This window comes from Pyrgilauda ruficollis, unplaced genomic scaffold (assembly GCF_017590135.1).
Source record: "Pyrgilauda ruficollis isolate IOZ18807 unplaced genomic scaffold, ASM1759013v1 scaffold162, whole genome shotgun sequence".
NCBI classification, from domain to species: domain Eukaryota; kingdom Metazoa; phylum Chordata; class Aves; order Passeriformes; family Passeridae; genus Pyrgilauda; species Pyrgilauda ruficollis.
The window spans coordinates 246,782-274,739 of NW_024514987.1; the positions used below are offsets into that span (position 1 = coordinate 246,782).

The 27,958-nt window shown below is 53.9% G+C and overlaps 1 protein-coding gene across 4 annotated transcripts; it reads left to right on the forward strand.

Annotated features, from left to right (window-relative positions):
* Positions 1-1,545: 1,545 nt before the first annotated feature.
* On the forward strand, positions 1,546-27,958 carry RPS6KA1 (ribosomal protein S6 kinase A1). 4 transcript variants are annotated; one of them, XM_041463226.1, is made up of 22 exons: positions 1,546-1,594; positions 12,160-12,213; positions 16,014-16,130; positions 16,929-17,010; positions 17,280-17,360; positions 17,960-18,039; positions 18,630-18,736; positions 19,302-19,339; positions 19,444-19,586; positions 20,103-20,173; positions 20,394-20,482; positions 20,600-20,664; positions 21,018-21,120; positions 21,571-21,698; positions 22,150-22,275; positions 22,795-22,884; positions 23,339-23,497; positions 23,715-23,876; positions 24,182-24,258; positions 24,371-24,488; positions 24,867-25,004; positions 25,263-27,958. In XM_041463226.1, exons 4-22 carry the CDS (start codon positions 16,980-16,982, stop codon positions 25,383-25,385), a joined length of 1,929 nt encoding a protein of 642 aa, XP_041319160.1. In that variant the 5' UTR covers positions 1,546-1,594; positions 12,160-12,213; positions 16,014-16,130; positions 16,929-16,979; the 3' UTR covers positions 25,386-27,958. The 4 variants fall into 4 exon arrangements, with proteins under 4 accessions (XP_041319160.1, XP_041319161.1, XP_041319158.1 ...); XM_041463227.1 differs by lacking the exon at positions 1,546-1,594 and adding an exon at positions 12,024-12,042; XM_041463224.1 differs by lacking the exons at positions 1,546-1,594; positions 12,160-12,213 and adding an exon at positions 13,858-13,992.

Below are 27,958 nucleotides of genomic sequence, written 5' to 3' on the forward strand. Positions count from 1 at the left end.
GGGAGCTGATAAAACTCAGCCCTGGATAGTCTGGTGGCTCTGGAGGTATCAGCTGGTGTGTCCCAGCTCACCCTTGAAGCTGAGGGGTTGGACACCCCCTGCATCCACTCACCCCTCTCCTGACACGTGCCTTGTGGATCTCTCTCCAGACCAAGAGCCAGGCACTCTTTCCCTCTGTCCAGCACAGAAATTCTGCTTCTTAAGCTGTTTGAGAGAAAACCAGCCCTCCCCGAGCTGTGGTTTGGGTTAGCAGCCAGTTGTGAGCTGTGGATGGGCGACAGCTGAGCCAGTAAACATCAGCCTCTTTCCAAGTCTGGTTATCTCGGTGCGTGGCTCCCCCTGCGTTGTGGGGGCTGTTCATAAACACCAATTCTTACTTCACTGCTCAGCTATTCTCTGTGCTAATGGCACCGAGGGCTCCGTGTAAACACCGGGGCAGCATTCCTCTGGGAGAACTGCCTGGGGCTGCTGGGGCCTGCTTCCAGGCCTTGGCTGAAACTACTTGGGAACTAAAGTTGGGACTAAGGTGAGTCGTGGAGCTCAGGTGGGGCCCACACAGATGTAAATATTGCAGTATAGTGGAGACCTGAGGAAGAAGTCAGGTTGATATCTCAATGGATCCGTGCTGCTCCGGGGAAGGAGCTGGCTTCGTTTCTGTCAGTTCCTGAAAGGCTCTAGAACCCATTCATCCCACTGAGGGTCCGACTGGCACTGCAGCTCTTCCCTTGGCCCATGACTTCTGAAAAGCAAGGAATAAACTGCCCTTGTTCTTTCAGAGGAGGAGAGGAACGCCATGATTTTTGGAGCCCAGACTGCAGTGCAAACAGATGTCAAAGCAAAGTCTTCTTGCCCTTGTTTTTCTCCAGAGTCTGCACAAAAGCTCCTGTACGTGCTTATCCTGCTCTGGGTATCTGTGTCTCAGTGAAATCCCACCCACTTTTGCCCGCCCGGCTTCCCCAGGCGGTGCCGGTGCCGTCTGAAGCCGATCCCCGCTCGGTTCAGCCCGGGCTGACCGGGGCCGGTGCCACTCGGGGTGGCTCGGGTCACCTGCCGTGACTTTGTGCGGGGCTGGGGCTGGAGCCAGGCGGGTGGGGCAGATTTCCTGCAGCTATCAGGAGCTGCGATAGGGTAATAAATAACTGATAAACGCTCCAGTAAAGCGGTGCCACGGCACAATGGTTGTTAACTCTCGGGCTGCAGTCCCAGAGCAGCAGTGCAGGATGGAGCAGCATGGTGGGAATGTGCACCGAGCACCCCAGGGATCCTCCCTGGTGCTGTGTGCCCCACGAGCAGCACTGCGTGCATAAGGAGCCCAAATTTCATTTGAGGGAAGTGTGGAGAGACTCTCTGGGCAAGAGGCTTTCTTTTAAACAACTTAAAAGAGTCTGGTGTATGGGGAAATGTTCAACCACCTTGTACCATGTCCAAAGTGCCACCCTGCCCTGTTTGTCCCACGTGAGGGGCTCCCAAAGCCACCAGCTTTTGTGAGGGACATGAGGAACAATCCCATGCCCAGCATGTGCTAACAGCAGGTTCTCTTGCTTTGCAGAACGGGCAGCCAGCTCCAGAAGAAGGTGGGAATCCTCCATCCCAGGTAAAAAATGCCCCAGGTTACCTCTGCAGGTCCCTCTGAGCGTGGGGGTGTGAGCTGGCTCGGGAGCAGGATGGGGATGGTTATTTTTAAACCCTGTAAAGCTGCTGCTCTGTAGATCTGCTGGAGTGCACGTGGGAGTGCAAGGGACTGCAGACAGGGAAGAGGAAAGATAAACCCCTGTCTTCCTGTCCCTTTGGTCATCCAAACATGCTGGAAGGTTTTCCAGAGGGCCACCTGGGTGCAGCACTCGGGAGCTGCAGTGGGGCTGTGGCCGAGGGCAGAAGGGAGAGCCCCTGGGGTGTTTCGGTGCTGTGTTTATGCCTTTCTCTGTGGCGTGATCTTGCCAGCTGGGATGAGAAGTACAGGAGTATTTGATGGTTTTGGCACAGCTGCCCTTGCTGAGTGTCTGGTATCTGTTTGTTCTCTTGCCTTGGTGGGGCTGGGAGAAGCTCCACCTCTGCCAAGCTGCCCTCTGCATCCCTGTTAGCATCAGCTGGGAATGACAGAAAGACCTGGGCTGCTGTCTCCCGTGTTTTGGGCAGGGATCTGAACTGCTGCTCCTTCTTGAGACACCTGAAGCTCACCCTGCTCCACACATGAGCAGCGTGGTGTGGAAGGACTTGATCTGTGTGCTGTGAGCCCTCCCCAGGTGCAGGAGCAGCACGATGCTGTCCCCGTGGCTGTCTCCTGGTTGTGCCCATTCCTCTGTCCTGCACTCACTGCAGAGCAGAAGAGCCGTGTCAGTACTGTGAAATCATAATCCCTTCAGGATCTCCTTTTCTGACCCAGCCATGCTCTGACCGTGGAGAATGACACAACACTTTGGATTTGCCCTGGGCAGCCTTCCCGAGCGGGCTCTCAGGAGCTCTGCACCCTCAGCAAGGGCCCTGTGGCAGCTTCTCTGAATCATCAGCCCTGCTCAAGGCTCTGGGGGCTTGCTGGGTTGTTTTTCCAGCTGGTTACATTGTATTTTTAGTAAAAGACATTTTAACCTAAACCCCAGTTGTCTACATTTCAGCCAGTTTTTTTTTCCTGGGACATTTGTGGATTTCCAGCCGTGCCAGAAGTCTCCCATACCTGTTCTGCCTCTCTGTGCACTCTGGAGCTGGCCTGGCACTTCTTTAGTGGCTTGTAAAGAAATCTTTGGGTCAGATGAATTCAGGTCAATGGAACTTGCACCTCCCTCCCCTGAGAACAGTGGGTTTACAACTCTTCACTGTGCCTGCATCTCTGGCATGGGGAAAAAGGAATCTTGTGTCTTCTGGTTGGATTCCAGCTGGGTTTCTAAGGTTTGAGACTTTGCCTCTTTCATCTTCAAACACTTGGCTAAACTGCCCTTCTCTAAATGCTGCTGATGGATGTTGCTTTAAAAATCGTTCAGGTTTTTTTTCTCTTTGAAGGACATCACTGAGAGAAAGCCTGGCAGATTCCATTCTGTAGGTGCCATTCCTCAGAAAGATCATGGGATAGAAGCCAAAAAGCACTTGAGGTTCCCTTTGCTGCTCTGTGGGTCGTGGATGTGCAGTCCAAGCTGGAGCAGAGCAGAGGGCAAGTTCTCCAACATCCCAGAGCAGGGAAGCCTCAAGAGCCCTGTGCTGCTGTAGGTGTCCTGCTTTCCACTTTCCTGAGGCCCCGTGGCCAAAATGCCCGTGAGCAGCATCTGACAATCCCATTTTGGGTAACTTTTGAGCACCCAAAGCTCTGCTGCCTGCTCCTGAAATAACCTCGGTGGCGTTTTCCAAGTTTGTACAAGGTATGTTTGCTACCAGCACAAATTAAATCCCTCCTGTAAACACATACCTTTAACTTGAGGGCAAGCTCTGCCCTGAGATGCTGCAGATGGGGGAACAGGCAGCACCCAGAATATCTGTGAGTTTCAGTTCTTTCTGTGGGTAGCCATCAGCAGCAGCTCCTGGCTCTGGCTTTACCAAGTGTCCACCACCATCCGAGGTGACAATTCTCACACTGAAGGTTGCTCAGGCTCCCTCCCACACCCTTCTGTGCTGTGTGTGGAGAGCTGCAAGGGGAAGAGGCACGTTTTCTCCAGGTTTGTGCTATCCCTTTGCAGCTCATTCTGTGATCTCTGCTAAAAATAACCAGAAGTGGCGACAGCGGCGATTCCCGCACGCCCCCGCGGCAGCCCTGTCCCTCCCCAGCCCTGCCAGCAGGATGCTGCCAAAGCACAGCCCTCGTGTGCCTGGGCCACAACCAAAGGCTCTCTGAAAAGGAGGAAATCCAAGAGTTCCTCAAAAGAGTCAGGAAGCTCACAGCTGGTGCTGTGACATTGCTGGAGTGCGTGGCCATCTCCCCTGAAGCTCGAGGATGTGGTCGCTGCAGAGGTACCAAGGGCATGGTTTGGGCCAGGCTGGCCCTGTTCTGGTACTTTCTTGCTGCTTTTGTAGCTCCAGCTCAGCTTCCTAGCAAGGACAGCTGGTGCATTTCACAAGCTCTTGTGTTTTCTGCCCTTCAAGAACAGTTGTGGTACACAAGTCCCTGCAGGCCCCGTTCCTCAGCGTTTACCTGGGGAATGTCTGCAAGATCCTTGTGCTGGTTGGGGCTGGGGAACAGTCAGTGCTCACAGGGATGGCATGAGGCTGTGTTTTGAATTTGCACTGAAAACAGGGTTAATCATGGCCACATCCCTAACACCAGGCTGCTGAGCCAATGCAGGAGGGGTACAAGGACGGATTTTTTTCTCATCCTCTTTGGTGGTGGTGGTGATTAAAAGCCTCTCTGGGTACAGAACCTCATTCTCTCTGGGTTCTCCAGATTTTAATTGCCAGGTTGGGTGAAATTGGTCCTTGTTCACCTGGGGAACAGCAACTGAATTCAGTGGGAAAATGGAGTCTCTCATAACTGGGGTTTTTCAGCCTGCTCTGCAGCCAGCTTGGCTGAGGGGTGAGCCCGTGCTCCCAGGTGCCAAGCAGGAGGAATTGTACATGGAAGTACAACACCCAATTAGTGAAATCACTTCATCATGAAAAGCAGAGGAGTGGAATTGCAGCGTGCCCACACTCTCTCTGGGGAACGGGCTGAGGGTGCTGATCAGCTTGTTCTGGGGTGATAATCACAGAGCACAGGGAGAGCTGGGGAAGGAAGGACTGAGCTCTCCCAGCTCTGCACCATAAAAGACCTTTGAGATGGAGCAAGGGCTGTGCTCTGCCTCAGGCCCAAGCAGGAGGTGCTGCAGGCTGAGCCTGGCTGGGGCAGAGCAGCACAGGGAGAGATGAGGCTTTTCCCCAGATCTGTGTAGCTCCTGTTGGTTTATCCTGACCAGGTAAAGCTTGCAGACAGGTCCTTCCCTGCATGGAGGAATCCTGGGCAGGGACGCCTTCCACTATCCCAGGCTGACCTGTGAGGGTCCAGGTGAGGGAGAGCTCTTGGGCCAGCACTGCCCTTGAGCTCCAGGCTGAGAGCAGGACAGGACCCACATCCAGTGGTGTGATCCTGCTCAGTGCTGGACACCACGAACCTCAGCCTCTTAACGTGAAGGGTTTCAAAACAAACAAGTGAGTGCTCTGCTCTGTGCTGTTTGCACAGCTGCTGCTGGTTCCTCCAGCAGCTGGACAGCCGTGGAGCTGTGCAACAGGCAGGTACCTCAGCAAATCCCTTCTCAGCCCACTGCCCCTCTCCTGGGGCTCCCAGCCCACTGGCCCCGTGGCTGGGCAGGACTGGGAGCAGAGCATCTCCAGTGTGCTGTGGTGCTGCCTGGAAATTTCCCTGACGCTGCAGGGACTGGGCAGTAGCTGTAGCCACTCTTAACATTTGGCTTTTCCAGCCTGTCACTGGTAAAGCTCCGAATTCAAACTGGCTGCTCTGCCTTGTCAGCTGAAGGAATTGAGTGGGTTTGTTGCTCCAGCAGTGCCTGACAGCTGCCTGGCCTGTTCCTGGCAGAGCCTTTGCTCTGTGTCCTTGGCAGGGCTGGGCCATGGCGAGCAGCAGCTTCTGAGCTCTTAAAAAACACAAATAAATGCCTGTTTGAGGAGCAGAGTCTCTGATGAGCTGCAGACTAACGAATAATTGAAGAGGGGTCAGCTTACAGGACTTGCACACGAGGAATGCAGCAGAGTCTGCTCCAGCAGCCCTCCCACATGGTCCTTGACCCATCCAAACCACTCTGGTTTCTTCTCTGCCATTTCCATCCCCCTGGTGAGTTTGTAGAAGCTGCCTCATGTTCTGATTCCAGAAAGCCTCTTGTACTGAAGGAAAAAACACCCTGAAAATCTGTTACTGTGTGTTGTACTTGGAGGGGACAGTGGTGAGGGCTGGCACTGGAGAGGACCCCGAAGAACTCATTCACATTTGATTTTTGAAGGGGCCAGAGTTTGGGTTTGGGTCACTGGGTCATCCACCCCAGCAATGGGAGCTTGGAGTGCCCTTGGCTGGGTTTGCTGGGCCCCTGGCTGGCAAGATGCTGACTGGGATTGTCCCTGCACACACAGGCAAATCTGCCTGAGGCTCCTGCGGCTTCACCAGTCCCAGCTTTATTTGGAAGTGAAGCCTGGCTTGGACACGAGCAGTAAATTCCTTCCCTAGCTCCAGGTGAAGCTGCAAAAGCTGTTTTCCCTCTGGTTGTGCTGTGCTGCCTGCCAGGGCTGCCACGGGGTGGGGACCATCCAGGGAGGGGAGTCCCAGTTATCTAAGAATTCCTGCCTTGCCTGGAGCCCTTTTCCTTCTCCCTTAGGAAATCCCCTGTGTGTGTGCCCGGGGCAGCCTCCCAGCAGTGGGAGCAGAGGATTGCAGCAGCTCCTGCTGATCTCATTGCAGCTCTGAGGCAGGAAGGGTTTCCCAACTGCAGTGTGAAATCCAGGTCCTTCCCTTGCCAGTCCTGGAGAGCACAGCTGGGAAACACCACCCCTTTGGATGTGGAAAAGGAGGAAGGGAGGAGGTTTATCCCTGGTTGTGCTTGAAGGCTCAGGGGGGGCAGAGCTGCTCTGGGAATGCTGAGTGGGCTGAGGACACTCTGTGCCCTGAGATGTGGCTGAACTGATCCCCTTGCTGTCAGAGAGGTGGATTTCACTGGACAGCCCAGGCTGGCCTGGATATGGATTGGGAATGTGCTGGGACTGCTGTCAGAGGGAGAGGTGAAGGTCTGCACCAGCACTGGGGTCAGTGGTCATCTTTGGGGTCCAGGAGGGGACCCCTGGGGTCTCCACAGGGACAGAGTGAGGAGAAAAAAGCTCATTAAAATAGCATCTGAGGGGAACAGGACAGAACACGGTATTCCCAGTGTGGGGGTGGCTGCAATCCCTGTGGTGTGATGTTTGGGAAGGGAATGGATGTGATCTTCATGTTTGGGAAGGGAATGGATGTGATCTCTGTGTTTGGGAAGGGGCTGGATGTGATCTCTGTGTTTGGGAAGGGAATGGATGTGATCTCTGTGTTTGGGAAGGGCTGGATGTGATCTCTGTGTTTGGGAAGGGCTGGATGTGATCTCTGTGTTTGGGAAGGGGCTGGATGTGATCTCTGTGTTTGGGAAGGGCTGGATGTATCCTCCACGTTTGGGATGGATGTGATGTCCATGTCATGGTCCTGTCCCTGGCACATGGAGCAGCTGAGCCATGGAGGGGGTGGCTGCTGGCTGCATCCATGGTTTTATAGACATTAAATGATAAACTAGAACTTTGCTCCAGCAGACTCTCATCCTGTGCACTCTCACTGGGGTGTTGGTAATGCACAGCTCGGGGTGTGTTTTGGACAGGGTTTGTTTTGCTTTTAACCCTGCTGCAGTTCACAGCCACCCCCAAAATGTCCCAATCCTTTTCTCTCAGCGTGTCCCACACGTGTGACCTTCCCAGAGGGAGGGAGAGAGCTGGGTTCTCCCTGCCTGCACAGACCAACCCCGGCAGGTACCAGGCAAAGGCTTTTCCAGGTCCTGAGACACTTTTTGTGTGCCTTGCAAGGGGAGGGCAGCCTGTGTGCTGTGGGAGGAGCGTGGAATTCCAGCGTTCCTGCAATACAGAATAGTTTCCACATCCCACGATTACTCCAAGGGTAGCAAACAAGTCTTGGTTCTTGTTGTGAAACCAATGTTGTATTTTATAATTCAGCTAGAAAGAGTTTTCAGCTTTTCTACTGAAAGTTGCAGAACTGCCCCATGCCCTGATGGGAGGTGGTGCTTTTCTGCTGGTTCCTCGGCATGGGATTCTGCATTTGGAACAGCCTGGGATGGGGTCTCCTGGTTTTACCACCTTCAAAGCCCGAGCTGGTTGGAATTTGCTGAGCAGAGCTTTCCTCCTGCTGGGAAGTGTGTGTAGGGCTGCAGGAAGGGGAGGCTGCATCCTCTGCTCTTTTGCACTGGAGGCTGATTTGCTCTGTAGAAGCTGCAGAACTGAGTAATTCCTTATCTCCTGGCTGTTCAAGGTGTTCTCCTCCCCGGTGTCACGTTTCACTGGGTGCAAAGTCCTGCTGGCTGCCCGTGCTCCTCTCACAGCCCTGGAACTGCAGCGGAGCCATCAGGGAGTCTCCGTGGGTTTGGGAACATCTTTTGCCTGAGCTTGTATCTTTAGCCCAAACAGCTCATTGTCAGCTGATCCTGGCCAGTTGCAGCTTGTGGTGCCTGGAAAGGGTGGAGAAATGGTATTAATTTATTTATTTTTTGAAGAAACTTTCAGGATCTGCTGCCAACATAGCCCTGGATAGAGCCAGGAGCAGGAGGAGCCTGGGGAGTGCCAGGGGAGGTCTGTGCTGGAGCCTCTCTGCTCTCTCCATCCCAAAACTGACCTGAGCCTTCTGACATAAAGAAGATATTTTGGTTTCCCTGTGAAATGAGTCGGTTAAAAACTGAGCAGATCAAAAAGGATGTTGTGAAGCACAAGGAGAGGGGCTCAGCTGTGTGAGCCACCATCTGCCTCCTCCCTTCCTCAGCCTCAGGCTTTGCTTGAGAAAACCCTTCATGCCTTAATGATTTCCAAGATCCCTCTGTTTCAGGGGTGCTGAATTTTCCCAGAGGGGTGTTTATGACGTGGGTGCTTATGAAGGGCCTTGGGCACCCCAGATGAAAACACATTTTGGACACTGAAGATGCTCTGAGTGCCACCTGCTGGAATGTGCTCGAGGGGTGCCAGTGTGACACTGCCTGTGCGTGGCAGTGCTCCCTTTTTAGAGATTGTATGTCAGCCCTGCTGTGGGGAGCCAGGATCACTGGAGCAGCAGAGTCCTTCCCAGAAGTCACCAGGTTAATTTTACACCGTTTGATCACTTCTGTGAGTGGGGAGGAATTGCCCCCAGGAGGATGGCAGAGCGTTGCCAGGAGTCAGACTCTTGTTTAAGCCACGTGTGGGGAGGCTCCTGATGTTTTCCACGTCAGGATGGAGCTGATCATTCCCTTCTTCAGCTGCCTTGGCTGTGTAAGGGCTTGGGCAAGAGGGCTTTGATGATTTGAGAATTTGAGGATTTCTGCACACCACGTTACCCCCAGTGGGCAGAGGCCTGACTGTGTCCTCTGGGTTTCTCCTCGCTCTCCCATTTTTGGTTGGTTTTGGTTTTCAGGAGACCAGTAACAGTCCTTGGGGATGGTGGGGTGAAACGTGCAGCCCTGCTCCCTGTCAGTAATCCCTTCCTGCAAACCTCCTGCCAGGAATCTGCCCCGGCCCCATCCCCTCCTTGGCAAGCTCCAGTCCAGGTCCCCGGGCTGTGTCTGTAGCAGTGACTTTGTGCAGGACTTCCACCTTCAAAGCCACCCCGCGGTGTCCCTTCCTCCTCGGGCCCCAGTGTCCCTGAGGCTTTTGTCTGTCAGCAAACGCCCTTGTTGAGTGTGAGTTAAAGGGCCAAGGAAGCCTCTCTCCCCCTGCAGATCCTCCAGGATTGCTCCAAGATTCCCCCTCTTCTTTTAAGAGTGTCCGTGGCCCCAAGGCACAGGTAGCCCCAGCTGAACCCTGCCCTTCCCAGCCTGGGCCATGTCTCTGCTCAGTGTCCTGCAGGATTTCTCAGGCTGGGGGCTCCCAGGAGCACTGAAGAGGATCCACCACGGAAGCACAGTCAAAAGTACCAGGTTCTGGCCAATTCTTTTGTTGCAAATGAGGCCGAGGGCCAGCCCTGCCCAAAAAAGGCCTTTGCAGAAGGGCAGGCAGTGAGTGGGGAGGTTTCTTTACTTTATTTGTTCCCCTTTTTGAGAACCACCACTTGAAAAAAGTTCCAGACAGAGCAGCCTTTGCTCTCCACAAACTCCAGCCTTGCTTCCTCTGCAGAGCTGCAGCCCCTCGTGCTTCCCACTGATCCCAGGCTCCCTCCCAAGCAGGAGCTGCTGCTCCACAGGGAAGTTGTTGCTCCATGCAAGGAAAATGGGAAGCCACATGTGCACTCCCATTTCCCTCAGGAGACCAGCTGCTTTCAGCCATGGGTTTTACCAGCCTCATTGGAACACACTTCTTCCCTATATCTGATCTAAATCTCCCCTCTTTTAGCATAAAGCCATCACTCCTTGTCCTATCACAACAGGCCCTGCTAAAAACTCTGTCCCCAGCTTTCCTTCAGGCCCTGGCAGGGCTCTGAGCTCTCCCTGGAGCCTTCTCTTCTCCAGGTGAGCACCCCCAGCTCTCCCAGCCTGGCTGCAGAGCAGAGGGGCTCCAGCCCCTGGAATATCTTCATGGCCTTCCCCAGCAGGTCCACCTTGCTCCTGTGCTGATCCAGAAGCTGCTGCTCCCTCCTGGCCCATTCCCTGCAGAGCTGAAATTCCACTGATCCTACAGGGAGAGCATCCCTGCTGGATCAGCATTTGTGCTGCTCAGAGCAGGGGCAGAGAAATTTTGAGGAAGAAAACTACTGAGGCTCTCAGCTGCTCGTTGCTGCCTCGTGCAGTGCCTGAAATTGCTCTTTCTGAGCCTGTTTCCGTGCGTGTGACAGGGGGACTGAGCTGCTCCTCCTGAAAAGCCCGCTGAGATTTGCTGATGGCTCTTTCCATGCCTAAGCACCCGTAAAGCCAGCCAGTGTTCTCGTTTGGCTGCTGCATTGTGCAGCCATGGCCACACAAAGCCATTTCCCCATACGAAACCGCCGTTTCCTTTCAGTAAAACTCCCAAAATACATCCCAGTGACACAAGCACAGCACCGGGGCTCCCGCGCCGCTCCGGGCGCCGCTCGGGCTGCGAGCTCAGGAGCCAGCAGGGGAAGGATGGCAGGATAACAGCCCAAAGCTTTGGAGATGCTGAGGCTCCTCTTCCGCAGCAAGCCAAGGATCCAGGAGGCAAGTGTCTGATAAAATACCTGCTCTGCCTGCCGTGCTGGGTTCTGTCTCTTCTGCAGGACACAAGGAATCAGGGAATTCCTGATCCTCCAGAGCCAGACCTTATCCAGGTTTAACTGAGCACTCTTTTGGAAAAGGCATTTTGGAGGGTATGACTGCTTTCTAAGAAGTGTCTTTCCTAGGTGCTGCCAGATTTTGGGAGTGTTTTGGGACCAGAGCATGTGTTGAAGCAACAGAAATTAAAACAGCTTCTGGTTAGTTGTTGATGAATAGGAAGCAAAATGCCAAGAGCAGAATCTGTTTCGAGCTTTTGCAGGGTGGTTTTTTTTTCCTTGCATTTAGATGTGACGGTCTCAACCAGCAAAGTGACAAAACGCGAGCAAAAACAAACCTGTCTCTTGGCTTCTGGCTTGTAAAATCCTCCCTCAAAAAAAAAGGGGAAAGTAGAAAACAGGACTTGTATTTGGAACTTGGGAAAATCCCTGTTCCTCTGTGCCCAGCCCCTGCTCGGGGTGACTCAGCCGTCTGTGCCCTGCGAAGGCGGCACAGGGAGGTTCAGAACTTGTCTCCTCCTCTGACTGGAGCAACTTCCTGGGCTTTTATTTTCCAGGAGAAGCCAATTTCATTCCCAGCAGTGCAGGAATCTGTGGCACATGCCTCTCTGGAGGCTGCGGGTGGCAGCAGGTGCTGGGAGCCCCCAGGAGCAGGGAGGGCTGGACCTGCAGAGGTCCGAGCTTGTGGGGATCCAACCTCCCACCCCATCCCAGGCAGGGGCTGGGGCCTGGTCTGAAGGAGCCAGGATGGAGCTGCGTTCCTGGGGGGTGGGAGGGATCCCTGCGCCGGGATCTGCTGAGGCTCTTGTGATCACTTTTCGCTCAGGAAGGGGTTCAGCAGTGGCTTTGGCAGATTTGTCACCCTGCTGCTCCTGGAGCAGTGGGACAGTCACCCTCTCCAGCTGCTCCCCCTGCAAGGGCACAGCGTGCAGAGGAGGAAAGGGAAGAGGTGACTGCAGGGGCCCCTCCGATCTGATTTGGTCCTTCTGGAGCTGAAAATCAGTTCATTCTTAGCTCTAATCTCACTGTTCTCACGCAGCTCCTCCCTTCCTCAGGGCTTGCTTTTCCTTCTCTTCTCCCTCTCAGTAGCTCCTGTCCCACCTCCAGGTCACCCTGAGTTTATCAAATCAATATAAATTTATCTGCTGGGACCAACTGCTGTCCTGGAGCCACCACACGGCTCAGAATCACATCCTGAGGAGCGATGGCTGGTGAGAAACCCCAGTGGCTGTGAACAGCTCACCTGGTCTTACCAAACAAATTCTTTGGGAAAACTTCAGCAGACAATCACAGCCCCTCCGTGCTGACATTTGTTTGTTGACCCACAGGCAAAGTCTGACATCACTTGGATAGAGAAAGACCTCGTGGACTCGGCAGACAAGGTAGGAGAGCTGCAGTGGGCACCCCCGGGAGACTCATCCGTTTCATTTGCATTCTGTCCCACACGCGAGGGCGTGAGCACAGCTCACAGGGACCTCTCTGAAAACCAAACCCTTTCCTGCCTGCCTCCCCTGCCAGCCCCTCTCAGCTCTGTGGGACTGCTGTGCAGAGAGCAGCTATTGCTCACTTGCTCACGTGACATCCTGGACTTGATTTCATCCTCCTCCTCCTCCTTCCTCCCCACACCAACCCCCTTTCCGTGCTGCCATTTGTGGCTCCTGTGGCTTTCTGATCCTGTCAGCGAGCCAGGACGGGCACTTTTGGTTGCGTGGATGTACAGGGGAGATTTTCTTGCCTTTCCGAGGCTCCTCTCCCACGCTGGTAACACAACGTGAAAAATTGTCTGGGTCATAACGATGCTTACCAGCTCCTGCCAGGCACAGGCACAGGGAGTTTGCTGCTCCCCCACGCTGAGAACAGGGAGCTGCTGTGGGATTGGTGCTTCTCTTGGGCAGCACGGGGTGGACAGGGTTTCTCCCTCCCTGGGCTGTGTCAGAACGCAGGAGGTGTTGGTGTGAACAGGCTCCTGCTGTGCTCAGCAGCTGCAGGTGCTTTTCCATGAGCCCTTGGAGCTCAGCGGGCCGCGGTGGGGCTCACTGCTCTTCAGTCATTTGTTTCTTTCGTTATCGGTTCTCAAAGAGCACGTGGTGGGGGCAGAGGGGGCAAGACAGTCATAATTTGTCTCTCTGGTTCCATCCTCTGCACTCTCAGGAGAAATTCAGAAATCAGCGCTGACACGGGGCTATTTCCTTTTGTGTGGGTGCCTTTTGACTCATTTCAAGGGGCTGCTTTCTCACCAGCACCCTCTGGGGTCTTGCTGCAGGAAACATCTGTCTGTCCCAATGGAAAGGTCAAAGGTGAACAGGTTTGGAGGGGGAAGGAGGCAAAATAAGCCCTCTAAATACCTCTGCTCTGTCCTGCCCATAATCTGAGCCATGGTGGGCTCAGAAACAAGAAATGCCCTTAAAAACACCTTGTGGACCTTCAGAGTGGCTCTCAGATAAATAACTCCAGACTCCACAGCAAGGATTCTTGTGCAGCATAAGGCAAGTGAAGAACTGAATGTCAATCCAAAGCTTCCAGGAGAGATCCCATCGTGGGTGCCCCTCATCCCTGTGCCAGTGGAGAGCAGAGATGTGCAGCTCTCCAAGGTGTTGTCACACGTCTGGGTGGGCTCCTGTGAGTTTTTCTCTTCTGTTTTAGAGAGGAATGTGGCTTCTCACAATTTCCCCTGTTGTGGAAATACCCAAAGCTCCCAGCCTGACATGAACTTCAGGCAGCATTAGATGGAAATCACTTTAAGGAGACTCTGTGTGGTTTCTATCAGTGTCTTGTCAGAGCCAGGGAACCCAAACACCAGCGAGGAGCTGTGAGATTACTATTTTCTTAAAAGCAAACCTGAAAAAAAAAAAAAAAAAAGCCCCAACCACAAGTTTTGTTGCTGGGGAGGGGGAGCATGAAGCTCCTGTGCGACCGAGTCTCGTCCCCACTGCGCATCTGCCGCCGGTGCAGCCACCTGCAGCTCCTGCTCCTGCAGAGCCCCGAGCCCCGCAGCAGGGCCGCAGCTCCGGGGGCCAGACAATGCTCACCGGGATGGGACAATGGAGAGGGACCCCAAACTTCCCCGTGTGTGGGCGTTCCTGACGCTCTGGCTGCAGAGGAAGCAGCGAGCCAAGCCCTGCAGCCTGCAGCTGCCTGCCCCCAGCCAGCTCGCCAGCCCGGTCAGTACCGCTGCCACCTCCAGCTGCCACCCTCCCCCTGCCACCTCCTGCTGCCACCTCCCGCTGCCATCTCCTGCTGCCACCCTCCCGCTGCCACCTCCAGCTGCCACCTCCTTCTGCCACCTCCAGCTGCCACCTCCTGCTGCCACCTCCAGCTGCCACCTCCAACTGCCACCTTCCTCTGCTTCCCTTCCTGCCGCTGGCTGCTCCCCATGGATGTTCAGGGCACTCTGGTTTGCTTTTCTTCCTCTGCCTCCTGGGATGGTTTGTTGTGGCAGCTCTGGAAGAAGCTGACTCAGTGGCACGCTGGTGGTTTTGTGCTGGAGCCTTGTGTGTGTTGCCAGCCAGGCTGTAGGAGCTCGTCACAAGAGTCCTGAGTGTTGAATTCCAAGCTGGTGGATGAGTCCATGAGGGAAAATCCTCCCTTGTGTCAGCAAGACACCAAAGGGCTTCTCCAAGTGTTTCTGTGCTAGGAGGATCACAGGATGGTCTGGGCTGGAGGGGACCTTAAAGCCCCTCCAGTGCCACCCCTGCCATGGCAGGGTCACCTCCCACTGTCCCAGGATGTTCCAAGCCCCAGTGTCCAGCCTGGCCTTGGACACTTCCAGGGATCCAGGGGCAGCCACAGCTCCTCTGGGCACCTTTGCCAGGGAACCTCACAGGGAAGAATTTCTTCCTAACGGGTCTCTCCCTGCTGTGGGCTCTCTCCCTGGAGAGCTGAGCTGGCAGGAGGAGCTGAACGTGGCCAGCTCCTGTTCCAGCTCTGGAGGTGGGAAGCTGTTCCTCCCAGCAGCTGTCTGCAGGGACTAAGCCTCCAGATGGACCCAGAAGTGCAAAGTGGCTGGTTTAAGCTGGGAGATCATCAGGAACACGAAAATGTGTTGTTTAAGGGATGATGGGATCTTTCTTGCCTGTGATCACCAAGCCCAGGGAAAGGCAGGATAATGCCAGGGAGCTCCTGTGCCCCTGCCCTGAGTGCCTGAGCAGCACAGGAGAGAGCAGAGCTCCCACCAGGGAAACAAAGCCACTTCCTAAACTGAGAGTGGAAGGGGAGGGAGCTGGGTGCAGGTGGGCAACCACATCCATGGGCACTGGAGGGTGGGAGTGGGCTGGGCAGGACAGGCAGGGCTGGCACCTGCCTCTGGCTGCCTTTAAAACCTGCTTTGATGAGGTCGTTCCAGACCAAGTGTCTGAATAGGTCTAGAAAACAAACTGTAAGTTTTTTCTCCCACTCTGCAAGGGAAAAAAATAAATTGTAGTTCCAGCTTTCTGCAGCCTCCACTGGCCACAGCTTCCCCAGGGCTGGGGACAGCAGAGTCTAAGGCATTTTTGAACATAATTGCTGTCCTTTGGGTCCAAAAGTTTTGCTGGGAATAGGAGGTGTTTCAGCATCACCTTAGGGTCTGAGGCTGTGCTGGCCCAGATCCCTTGGTGAGTTTATTCTATTTATGCTGATTAAATCTATTTTTTCTTCTTTATTTTTTTTTAAGTAAAATAATGTGTTTTAAACAAAACATGTGCCAGAGACCTTGGCTTCCCCTCAATCTTCTTGAAGGCTGGAGTCTGTTAAAGCATCATCTGTATGTGCTGAAGAGGCACTAAGACTTATGTTGCAGAGTTGCTCAGATTGCTGAGCAGATGGGCTCCAACATGTCTGATTTTTGCCAGCCCTGGCCCTGTTTTGACAACAGTGCCGTATTTTTTGTGTTGTGGGATTTTTAGTGGCATAAACACTCCTGTTTTTGCTACCAGTGCCTCAAAAAGGAAGGTGCTTCTCAAGCACTCTTCTGAAATGCAGTTCAAAGCAGCTCCTGTGGTTGGGAGGGAGGGCTCTGTTTTTACCTGGTCCTCCCTACCCTCCTTATTGATTGCAGATGCTGATACCTGTGACAAGCACCAACCTTCATGGTTCTCTCCCCCGTGGCTCCTGTGAGTCTGGAGCTGCAGTCCTTGTTCCATGATCCCTGAAGGCTGCTTTCCCTTGTCAGGAGTCCCTGCCAACCCTGTGCCCTCTGTTTCAGGGGGAAGGTGTCGTGCAGGAAATCAACATCACACACCATGTGAAGGAGGGCTCTGAGAAGGCTGATCCCTCACAGTTTGAGCTCCTGAAGGTGCTGGGACAGGGCTCTTTTGGCAAGGTGAGATCACTTCTTCATATGTGCCATGCCAGGGAAATTATTCTGGTGACGAAAGGAACCATCCCCAACAAAACCACTTTCCTGACTCCCAGGAATGTTCCCGGGCATGTTCCTCCCTTCTCAGAACTGCTGCTGTGTGCCCCAGGCTGGGTTTGGCCCCTGTTTATGGTCCAGTTTCCCTTCTGTGAAGGAGGAAGGAAGTAGCCTGTAGCTCTTATCTATTTCAGTAATCCAGGTCTCTTACAGACCATCTGCTGACACATTAAATCAGCTTGGTGTCAGTCAGTTACCACCTGACAGAGGGGGATTGGACAGGACTGTGTGCTGCTGCCTGGGAAAATGCAGCAGAGGCTTTGTAAAATCAGAGAAAAGCTGAAAAATACTTCTGGGATCACCCAGTCCAACCAGTAGCACTGCCAAGCCCACCACTTGCAGGTGGTGTCCTTTTGATGCTCCCTAAAACCAGGTAGAATGAGACATCAGGGAAGGGTAGAGATAAAAATCCAGAGTTGATGTGACTGACAAACCTGGAGGCTTTAGTGGTAAAGTGAAGCCCCAGTGCCTCCAGTCACAGCTCCCAGAGGAGCTGCAGGAGTCAGGAGGAGTGGAAGGCTGGAAAGGAGGAAAGTGCAACATGAAACTGGGGGGTGAGAGGAGTCCACACACAGCACTTCCCTGGAAAGCCCATGGGAAAGCTTCAGCTTCTTAGGGACACTCTGGGGTTTGCCACTTTGGGAAGCATCCAGCTCCTACTGCCAGTGTTTAGTACTTGGTGCATGTGGTGCTCTTCTGCCTCAGGTTTTCTTGGTGAGAAAAATAACTCCCCCAGACACCAACCACCTCTATGCTATGAAAGTGCTCAAGAAGGCAACGCTGAAAGGTAAGAAGGAGACTCCTCCTGCAGTGCTCTGATCCTCTGTGACTTAAAGAGCACTGGGGAAATGTCACTGCTGGCCCTGGCGTGGGCTGGGTGAAAGAGAAACATCTTTATCCCAGCAAAACATGCTCCTTTTCTTTCACCTGTTTAAGAGCATCGTGATGGAGGTGGGAAAACACCTGGCTCAAGCAGCCTGGTGCTTCAGGCTGGGATGGGGCTGGACACTGGCCAGGGCCTTTTCCTGTGTCTGAGCTGTTCCTCTCTTCCCACAGTGCGGGACCGACTGAGGACAAAGATAGAAAGGGACATCCTGGCTGATGTCAACCATCCCTTTGTGGTGAAACTCCACTATGGTGAGAGGGGCTCACTGGGCTCCTGGGAGAGGGGCTGCAGCTCCAGCAGACTCTGGCTGCCTTTAAACACAATCCCCTGAACACAAATCCTTTCCTGGAAGGATCTGTGGTCCCACTGCCTGCTCCAGCTAAGGAATGGGGAACTGAGCATGGACTGGGAGAGGAGGTTTTAACATCAAATCCCTGGGATTAAAACATTAAACCATGAGAGACTGAGAAAGCAGAGCTAACTAGCCGAGCTGGAGTTTGGCAGGGTTAATGCTCTGACTCTGGGGAAGGCAAGGACAGCTTTGCTCCTGTAAGGTGACCAGCACCTCTCCTGGGAACACAGCCCTTTCAGGAGGGTATCACTGGCAGAAAGGGAACCAGACCCCCATAAAATGAGGATTTTCTGCAGTGCCAGAGTGCTGTGGGGAGCTCCCATTTCAGCAGCAGGGACAGGCCATCTCCTTTACCCCATCAGCCCTACCTGCATTTGACCCAGGAGCCATGCAGGGCATGTGCCCAGCTGGAGCCACTGGGATTTAAGTGATTAATGTAACACCACGGAGCCTTCCCTCAGTGCAGGGCTCTGATTCCTGCTCTGGCTTGTATTTCAGCATTCCAGACAGAGGGGAAGCTGTACCTCATCTTGGATTTCCTCAGAGGAGGTGACCTTTTCACTCGGCTTTCCAAAGAGGTGGGTATGCTCTGGCATCTCAGTGGGCTGCTGTGGCTCAGCTCATCTCTGCTTATGACCTGGAGAAGTAACTGACCCTTGCAGTCCTTGAGAGGGTGAAAACAGCCTCCAGCCTGCTCCTAGTCCAGAGCTGGCACCAGCAGAGGCTGTTGTGGGAGCCCTGTGCTCCAGCAGAAAAGCAGCAGCACAGGTGGCAGGTCCACCCCTGCAACAGCTTCAGATGAGCATCTCCTAAAGAACAAGAATGAAAAGAAGGTCATTTTGGATTAGAGTTAAGGAAGAAATTGTTCCCTGTAAGGATGGGGAGGCCCTGGCACAGGGTGCCCAGAGCAGCTGTGGCTGCCCCTGGATCCCTGGCAGTGTCCCAGGCCAGTCTGGACAGAGCTTGGAGCAGCCTGGGACAGTGGGAGGTGTCCCTGCCACGGCAGGGGTGGCACTGGATCCATTAAGGTCCATTCTGATCCAAACCATGAACGGTGGGTGAAGTCTGGAAAACTTAGGGCAGGAGGGAGCAACATGGATGTGAAAGGTGCAGGAGAGCTGCTGGCATTGTAACCCAGCACCTCTCTGCTTTCTGCCCCTGCCTGCAGGTGATGTTCACTGAGGAGGATGTGAAGTTCTACCTGGCAGAGCTGGCACTGGGACTCGACCACTTGCACAGCCTGGGGATCATCTACAGGGACCTCAAGCCAGAGAAGTACGTGTGGCCAGCTGAGGCAGGAGCCCAGCCCTGCATCCAGCCCAGCCTGGAGTCAGGGAACAGCTCCTGCCTTCCAGAGGGGCTGGAGGGTGCCCTGGGGCTGGACACGTGGGAGGTGGTGGTGCCAACCCAAGGCTGCTGCTCCTCGGATCAGTGGCTCCAGCCAGGAGCTGTGTGTGCCACAGGCTGAGCAGAGATCTGTGGCAGCCTCCAGGCTCCAGCTTTAGGCAGCTGGGAGCCTTCAGAGGGAGAAGGGACCAGGCTGGGGTCTGCAGAGCCCACTCCAGCTTGGTTATCCTTGCCTGGGGTATGTGGGGGTCAGGGGGAGGTAAGCTCTGGGGCCTTTGGTTTGCTGTGAAGCTGAGGGTGTGGAGAGGAGGGAGCTGCTCCTGGTCCCACTCCTATCTTGGTGGTGCAGCTTAAAGCACTCGGAGAAGGGACAGGTAACTTTTGCTTTGGATTCTGGGAGCCAAAGGATGATCTCAGACCATCTCTTGCTGTGCTTGTTCTCACCAGCCCTTAGCACAGACAGTAACAACTTGTTTTTCCATTCCTGCTGTAGCATCCTTTTGGATGAAGAGGGGCACATCAAACTCACAGGTAAGGGGCTCCACCAAGCCTTGGGCTCCGGCAAGGTTGGTTCCTGAAATACAGAGCTGCTTGAAATGTTTGGAGCAGTGTGCTGACAGCTTTCTCTCGTGCAGATTTTGGTTTGAGTAAGGAGGCCATAGACCACGAGAAGAAAGCCTACTCCTTCTGTGGGACGGTGGAGTACATGGCTCCGGAGGTGGTCAATCGCCAGGGCCACTCGCACAGTGCTGACTGGTGGTCCTACGGGGTCCTCATGGTGGGTACCCTGCCCAGGACCGGGAATGCCAGCTCCCCTGCCCTGGAACACCAGACACGGCTCTGTGTGTCCTGCTGGCCGGGGGGGCTCCCCACACCCCCAGAGAGCCCTAAGGGCTGTCCAGGCCCCCAGCCAGGAGCGCTGGTCCCTGCAGGCTGCTGTGCCGGGGGGTGCTGGGCTGTGAGGGGGCTGTGGGGTGTGTGGCATGCACGGGGGTCTCTGTGGGGTGCGTGGGGGTGTCCGTGTCCACCCCAGCGCCGGGCCCTCGCTGTCAGTGCAGATCTGGTGCCACCGTCTGGCAGCTGCTGGATCCCAGGGCTCCGGCAGGAGCAGCTCCGGCCTGGACGCGTTCCCAGGCAAACCCCGAGAGCCAAGCTGCTGCTGGAACTCGCCGTGCCTGTGAGCTCTGGCACAGCCAGGCTTGGGACCCCTCACAAGCAGGAAGGGGCAGTGGGATCTGTGCAGCCCTGAGCCGTGCTCAGATATGACCCACCCCTTCTTCTCTTTCTCTCCCAGTTTGAAATGCTTACGGGGGCACTGCCCTTCCAGGGGAAGGACCGTAAGGAGACGATGACCCTCATCCTCAAGTAAGAGTTTCTCCCTCCTGTCTGCACAGTAGGGGTGTTGCAACTGGGGGCTCTTGAAATTCTGTGGCGTTATTTGGCAAGTGGTGCCATATCAGCCATCCGTTTAAAGGGTGCAGTGTAAATGCCAGAGAGATGATAGTGCATTTTGGGGGTGGAGGTGCTGCAGTTGCCTTGTGGCTTTTCTTCAGACCGTCAGCTGATTGCCTAACTTCCTCCCCAGAGCGAAACTGGGCATGCCACAGTTCCTGAGCACTGAGGCTCAGAGCCTCCTGCGTGCCCTTTTCAAAAGGAATCCAGCCAACAGATTAGGTAAGACCTTTTTCTTTTTTTTTTGTTGGTTTCTGAGGTTCTCTGTGACACCTGGCTGTGCTGCCTCCCTGGCTTTGTTGGGGTTCAGTACAACATGACCCGTGGTGTCTCTTGCAGGGTCTGGGCCAGATGGGGCAGAGGAGATCAAGCGCCACCCTTTCTACTCCACCATCGACTGGAACGTGAGTATCAGAAAGAGCAAATTTCTGCACCACTCAGCACCAGTAACAGAGTTCTGGCAGCAGGAATAGCACAGTCCTGAAGCCTGGCCAGCTATGGGAGACCCACCAGCCCCTGTCCCCATCCATTTCAATAACCCTTTCCAAAAGCAAAATTCTCTGTCATGTAACTGTCTCATACCTGGGCTGCCTGTCACCTCACTGAGCTGTAGCAAAATGCTAAGACACAGAGTTTCACAAAATCTCTTCCTGGCCCTCATTCCTCAGCAGCCTTTGTACCCTTTGGGAGAAGGTGTCTGTGGGAGTACTTCCAAGCTGATTTTGCAGCTGTTTTTTGGGGTTTGTGTGTTTTGCAGAAGCTGTACCGCAGGGAAATCAAACCCCCTTTCAAGCCTGCAGTGGGCCAGCCAGATGACACCTTTTATTTTGACACAGAGTTCACGTCACGGACACCAAAAGGTTTGTATGACTTGAGGCAAAGCCCAGCTTTCCTGTGAGATGTCACTCTGTGACTTCATACCAGGGAGTATTCGGCACCAGCAGGATAAGGTTTCTGCACATGGAAGGTTTAGGTTGGATATCAGGGAAATTTCTTCTCCCAAAAGGGTTGTCAGTCCCTGGCACGGGCTGTCCAGGGCAGTGGTGGAGTCACCATCCCTGCAGGGGTTAAAAGTCATGTGAATGTGGCACTTGGGGACATTGGCAGTGCTGGGGGAATTGTTGGACTCACTGGTCTTAGAGGGCTTTTCCAAGCTGGACAATTCCACGATTCTCTGTGGGATGTTAGGGGTAAACTCAGTGCTGCTGGTGTGGCTCCTGTCTCAAATAAAGTACAGTAGCTCCTGGGAGCAAGGGGGAGGCTTCTGCTCCTCAGGCCCTTCTCGAGCTGTCTCTCAACTCCTGCTGCAGATTCCCCGGGTGTGCCCCCGAGTGCAGGGGCCCATCAGCTCTTCCGAGGCTTCAGTTTCGTGGCAACCGGGTTAATGGAGGATGGCAAAGTCCACCCTCCCCAGCCTGCCCTGCATTCAGTTGTGCAGGTAAGGAATGGGGACAGAGGAACAGCTCTTTGGAGGTGCAGGGATGTTCCAGGTCTGCGGGACCTCTGCACCACCTGGAGCCTGAGGCAGTTCTCTTTGGAAGTCTTGCCTCCTGTTCTTTCATCACCACTGACTGTCACATTGTGCACAGGCTGTCAGGGCAGTGTGGGGCTGTGGCTTTCCTGTCCCCAGGTGGATCTGTGCTGGCAGGGGGCCTGTAATGCCATGGGATGGGCAACCAAAGGCAAAGGCACTGTGCTCAGTGCAGGCAGCGTTGGCCCACTGACCTATATCTGCCTTGTTCTCCTCTCCTCCTGCTCCCCGCCGGGAGCAGAAGCTGTGGGATGTAGCAGACAGTCTGACAGCTCTCTCTGTGCTGCAGTTAACTCATCATGTTGCACAAACCCTTCCCTGAACCCTCCCAGCTGAGCTGTCCTTTGTGCCCTGGCAGCAGCTGCACGGCAAGAACGTCCAGTTCAGCGATGGGTACGTGGTGAAGGAGGCCATCGGCGTCGGCTCCTACTCCGTCTGCAAACGCTGCATCCACAAGGCCACCAACATGGAGTACGCAGTCAAGGTCCGGGACCTGCCCTCCCAGCTGAGCTCCCCTGATACATCTTTGCCCAGAGCACCTGTGGCTGCCCCATCCCTGGAAGTGTCCAAGGCCAGGTTGGACAAGGCTTGGAGCAACCTGGGATAGTGGAAGGTGTCCCTGCCCCTGGCAGAGTGGAACAGGATGAGCTTTAGGCTCATCTAGGATGTAAAAGACAATTTCTGTGCTGCTCTGCAGGTACCTGCACTTCCCTAGGAATAGCAGGGAAGCAGTGTCCTCCTCCCTCAGAGGGGGGAGAGCATCTCACCTTCCTGTGCAAAGCTGTGGCTACATCAGCTCTTAACAAAAGACATAAAATTTTGTGGGCTGGGGAGAGAGACCTTAAGAAGCTTCATCAGAAGCTTAAGGATTTCTAGAGCTAAAGAGATGAGGGGACGGAGTGGATACAGCACAGGAGCTCTACAGGGCTCCAAACTCAGCTCATGTGCTTTGTCCTGGCCCATTCCCACCTGTGGTGGCTGCAGTGTGTCCCCACTCTTGCAGGTGATTGACAAGAGCAAGCGAGACCCTTCTGAGGAGATCGAGATCCTGCTGCGGTACGGGCAGCACCCAAACATCATCACCCTGAAAGATGTGAGTGTGGCTTGAGAGACTTCCCCGTGCTTTGGTTTAGGAAGTGCAGGCTGGTGGGGGCAGAGCTCAGCCCAGCAGGGGCAGCCCAGCGACACAGCTCCACGTGTTGCTGTTTCTCTGTCAGGAGAAGGCTCTTCCCCAGAGGGTGCTGGCACTGCCCAGGCTCCCCAGGGAATGGGCACAGCCCCAAGGCTGCCAGAGCTCCAGGAGCTCTTGGACAGCGCTGCCAGGGATGCCTAAGGTGGGATTATTGGGGTGTCTGGGCAGGGCCAGGAGCTGCACCAGGAGTGATCCCTGTGGGTCCCTTCCAGTTTGGGATATTCCATGATTCTGGGGTGGGGAAGCCTCCCCAGAGCCACCTCTGCTGATCCCTGTCTGCTCCTTGGCGATGGGAGTACAAAAGGGAAGCTGTGGAAGCACATTTTGATTACCCCACCCATGTTTTCTTTGGCAGGTGTACGATGATGGGAAGTACGTGTACCTGGTGACCGAGCTCATGAGGGGAGGGGAGCTGCTGGATAAAATCCTCAGACAGAAATTTTTCTCGGAGAGAGAAGCCAGTTCAGTCCTGCACATGATCTGTAAAACAGTGGAATATCTGCATTCCCAAGGGGTGAGTGTGGTCACAACTGTTTTTCTGGAAGCTCCCTGGCATTACACTGTGCTCCCTCTCCTCCAGAGAGTAACTCTGCCCATCACAATTATTTCTTGCTGGTGTTGCCCTCTTGGCAAAGCAGATGTGGGGCCAGAGCAGGGGATGAGTGACCTCAGGCAGCTTTCAGACCTTTATCTACGTGGGGTACGAGCACAGCCCTTTCTTGGCTCCACAGGTGGTTCACAGGGACCTGAAGCCCAGCAATATCCTCTACGTGGATAAATCAGGGAACCCCGAGAGCATCCGAATCTGTGACTTTGGCTTTGCCAAGCAGCTCAGGGCTGAGAACGGGCTCCTCATGACCCCCTGTTACACAGCAAACTTCGTGGCACCCGAGGTGAGCACCTTACTGACCTGAGACCCTCCAGCAGTCCCCTCGTCCCTCCCCTAACCTGTGCTCCCACTTGGCACAGTGGGTCTGCCCTGTTCCCATCTCCATCCCACCCCGGAAGAGGCAATTACAGAAATATCACTTGTAGTAATAAATCTATTTTGAATCCTGATATTTTAGTCCCAGGCTTTGCTGTTCTGTCCAGCTCTGGAAGCTTTGCATATGGACTGCACCCAGGTTAAGCCCCTCTTCTGAAATGAGCTCAATGACAGGAACCAAACACACTTTTTCCCTTTGCTTGTTGTGTTCAGGTCCTGAAACGCCAAGGCTATGACGAGGGCTGTGACATCTGGAGCCTGGGGGTCCTGCTGTACACGATGCTGGCAGGGTAAGGCAGTGGCTGGGGCTGTGACCCCTGTCCCCAGTGTGCTCTGTGGGGACAGCTGTGCCTCTCCTCCTGCCTGGGTCAGTAAATCCAGGGCTCCCTCCTCTCTCCACAGCTGCACTCCCTTTGCAAATGGTCCCAGTGACACTCCAGAAGAGATCCTGACACGGATAGGAGGGGGGAAGTTCTCCATCAGTGGGGGCAATTGGGACACTATTTCTGACATGGCCAAGGTAGGGTTTGGTATTTGTTGGGGTTGGGGTTGCTGTGAGGTAAATTTAGAGCAGGTTGGGGAGGGAGCACACAAGAGAGAAGAAAACCAGCACTGCAGCTTCTACCCTACACAAGTCCCTCACAGCAGCTTTGTTTTAGCTCTGGCTGTGATATTTGCATGGAAAACCAACCTCATGCTTGACCCATATGGGGTTTGCTCTGTGTTCTACCCCCCAGGCCTGCCAAAAACATATTTCATACAAAAAGACATTGGTGTCTGGGGACTTTAAATTTGGCCTCTGCATTTAAATCCTAATCTGGGGGTGTACCCGGGTGGATATTTTTGCATTTAAATTATGAAATCTTCTAAAGTCTGACTTTCCAAACGATGCCTGTAGGATCTGGTATCAAAGATGCTCCACGTAGATCCTCACCAGCGTCTCACAGCCAAGCAGGTCCTGCAGCATCCTTGGATAACCCAGAAGGACAGTTTACCCCAGAGCCAGCTCAATCACCAGGACATTCAGCTTGTAAAGGTACAAAATCTGGAGTGGGAAAGCAGGAGGGAAGTTTGGAGAGGTGTGAGCCAGGGCAGGCTCACAAGCAGGGGTTTTTGGGAGGAAAGAAAGGGGAGATTCTTTAACAGCATGTCAGTGCAGGAGGGAGACCTAAAGAAACAGGAAAGATGCTTCTGGCTTTGTTTGTGGATGTGGCTGCTCTGGTCCCCTGTCTTGTAAAGCCATGAGTCTGAAGTAGCTCTCCTGCACCTGAGTGACTCCTCTGTCCCTCTCCAGGGCGCCATGGCTGCCACGTACTCGGCACTGAACAGCTCCAAGCCAAGCCCTCAGCTGAAGCCCATCGAATCCTCCATCCTGGCACAGAGGCGGGTGAAGAAGCTCCCCTCCACCACCCTGTGAGGCCCCACGGTGCAGGAACAGCCCAGATTTTGCACACCTATGGAATTGGGGGACAGGGGACGGGCAGGGGCTCCCCTGGGGACTTGCTCTCAAGAGGCCAAGTGCCTTCCTGCTCCTGAAAGACTGGCTCCTCCTCATGTGGACTGATCTTTGCCGAGAGAACTTCACTGTAAAACTTTTTTGACGTGTAAATTGTCAATTTATAAAGAAATCCATCTGTGTATATGAGAACTAGAATGTATAACTGATGTCAAGTGGCACTAAAAAGCAGCTCTGATTCACCCTTCCCTGTGTAGGAGCAGGTATTTGTTGTTGCTACAGCATTTCGTGGAACTGATGCTCTCTAGCTCCACAGCAGCTGGAAGACTGTGTCACACTTGGGGTTTAGGCTTTGGGGCTTTTCCTCCCTCAAACGTTTGGATGCATTTCCCAAAGCCAGCCCTGCAGCCTCCCAGCCAGCAGCACTCCTGTCCATGAAGGACCTCCCTCCACTCCAAGTGCTGTGTGTTTGTTCCATGTGAGGGGGATTTGCAGCCTCTGTTTCTCCCTCTCTCCCGTGCTGCCCCAGCCCAGCCAGCAGCTCAGATCTCTGAACAAAACACACCACGTTTTTTCCAAGCCCTCCTGCAGGACACCTCCTAGGTTTGGCTCATTCCTTCCCTCTGCTCTCCCATCTCTGAGTTCTCCATCACTGCAGTTTGTCACCTGTGCAGGGGGGGATGATGACAGAACCCCCTCCCTGGCAAAGTGGAGGCTTTGGGCTGGCTCTGGCTGCTGCTTTTACCATTTGGGGTTTCCCTTCCCCTCAGCAGGAACCTCTGAACCAAACCACCCTTTATCTTTTAATTTAACTTTGTTCTCCAGCCGGTGACTCAGGGTTTCTTTCTGACTCGTACAATAAACATGTCATTCAGGGGCTGTCCTGTTACTGACTGACTGTGAGCTGCAGAACCAGCGACCCCCAGCGATCCCCGGGCATTTCCCGCCGTTCCCAGGTTTTCCTCCCTGCTATGCAGGGATAGCGCTCCTTGTCTGCCTTCTGGAAAAGCTGCAAAGCTTTTGATCAGGCCCTGAAAACCAGCAGTGCTGCTTAGGGCAGCCTCTCATGCTACCTTCTCTCAGTGGGAGGTGACCAGAACCAGTCCTGGAATGAGGCAAGAACCAACAGGAATGGGGAATTTCTTACTCTCGGGACTCTTCTGTGCTTATAGAAACCAAGACTTGGAGACAAACTGTGCTAGAAATAAATACCCACCCCAGTCTGACCTGCAAGGGACTGCCAGAGCTCCATGGTTCCGTGGTGGCAGTTTTGGGAGCAGCAGGATTGCTACAAGGGCTGCAAACAGAGCTGAAGGATGTGACTGGAGCCAGCAAAGGTTCTCATGTGAATTTCTGCTACTTTTAGCTGATCATGTCACAAGAGAGGAAACTTGCTTTTTTGTTCAGACCCAGTTGACTCTAAAATGGAGAATTCCATAAAAATAATTATGTGAGATGCACAGTGCTCTTCTCCTGTAGCCTCATCCAAGCAGGTCCTGTGAGCAGCCAGTGAGAAGCTGAAATAGTCACAATTTCTTTCTCTCTGTATTCCAAGTACAGCCTGAGTGTCCAGAGCTCCTGAGAGGAGGAGGCCAGCTCCAGCTGGATCTTCTTACTGGTATTGCCACCAACCTCAGCAGAGATGGATTTAATGTTTTGCTGAGATTTGGGGAGGGGGACACTCCACCATCAAAATGCCTTCCTTAAAAATACTTGTGGCATGATGTTCCCTATAACTCCACAGTGACTCTTGTGCCAGTGCTGTGCAAATGGTAGGTACCTGCAACCAATACAATAATCACATTTTTCTGGAGCTGGGCTCAGTCCCTTAGGGTGCTTTTGGGTGTTGCAGGAACCTCCACAGATTTTCAGAATATTTCCTACATTGTGTTTCAAGGGAAGGTCTGGAGTGGTGGATGGGCTTGGGTGCCAACCCACCATGGGTGGGTGGGGATTAGTGCTCTTAAACCCTGGGGTTTAGGGGGTCTTAAACCAACTACTTGTCCTGGTTTGGGGGATAACTGGTTATTTGTATGAAATTGCAAATGTTTTCAAATATCAGTCAGGAAAAACATTACAGCCCTTGCTAAATCCTCCCTGTGATGTGCTGGTGTGAGGCCAGCTGGGGACAACTCAGGGGTGTGGGGACAACCAGGTGCAGATCAGTGTGGGCAGGGGGAGAGCAGCCCTCAGCTGCTGCAGGTCCTGCCTGGCCATGAGATGATACCTGGGGTGTCAGACCCCAAAACCTGGGGTTTCAGACCCCAAAACCAGGAGCATCAAACCCCTCTGCCACCCTCAGGTCCCCAGTCAGAAGAACTTTATGCTTGGTGCAGCTGGAGCTTCTGAAACCCCCATCCCCTTGGAGAACAGAGAGAACAAGAATGGCTACACCTTCCTCTCCAGGGGGCTTTTAACCACGTTGTTCTGAGTTATCCATAAGTAAAATATGTCTTGATTTTTAGTTCCAGATCAACCAAGTGCTGTTACTTTTTAAATTCCAGTGCTCAATAAAATTGGACTTGTGAATTTTC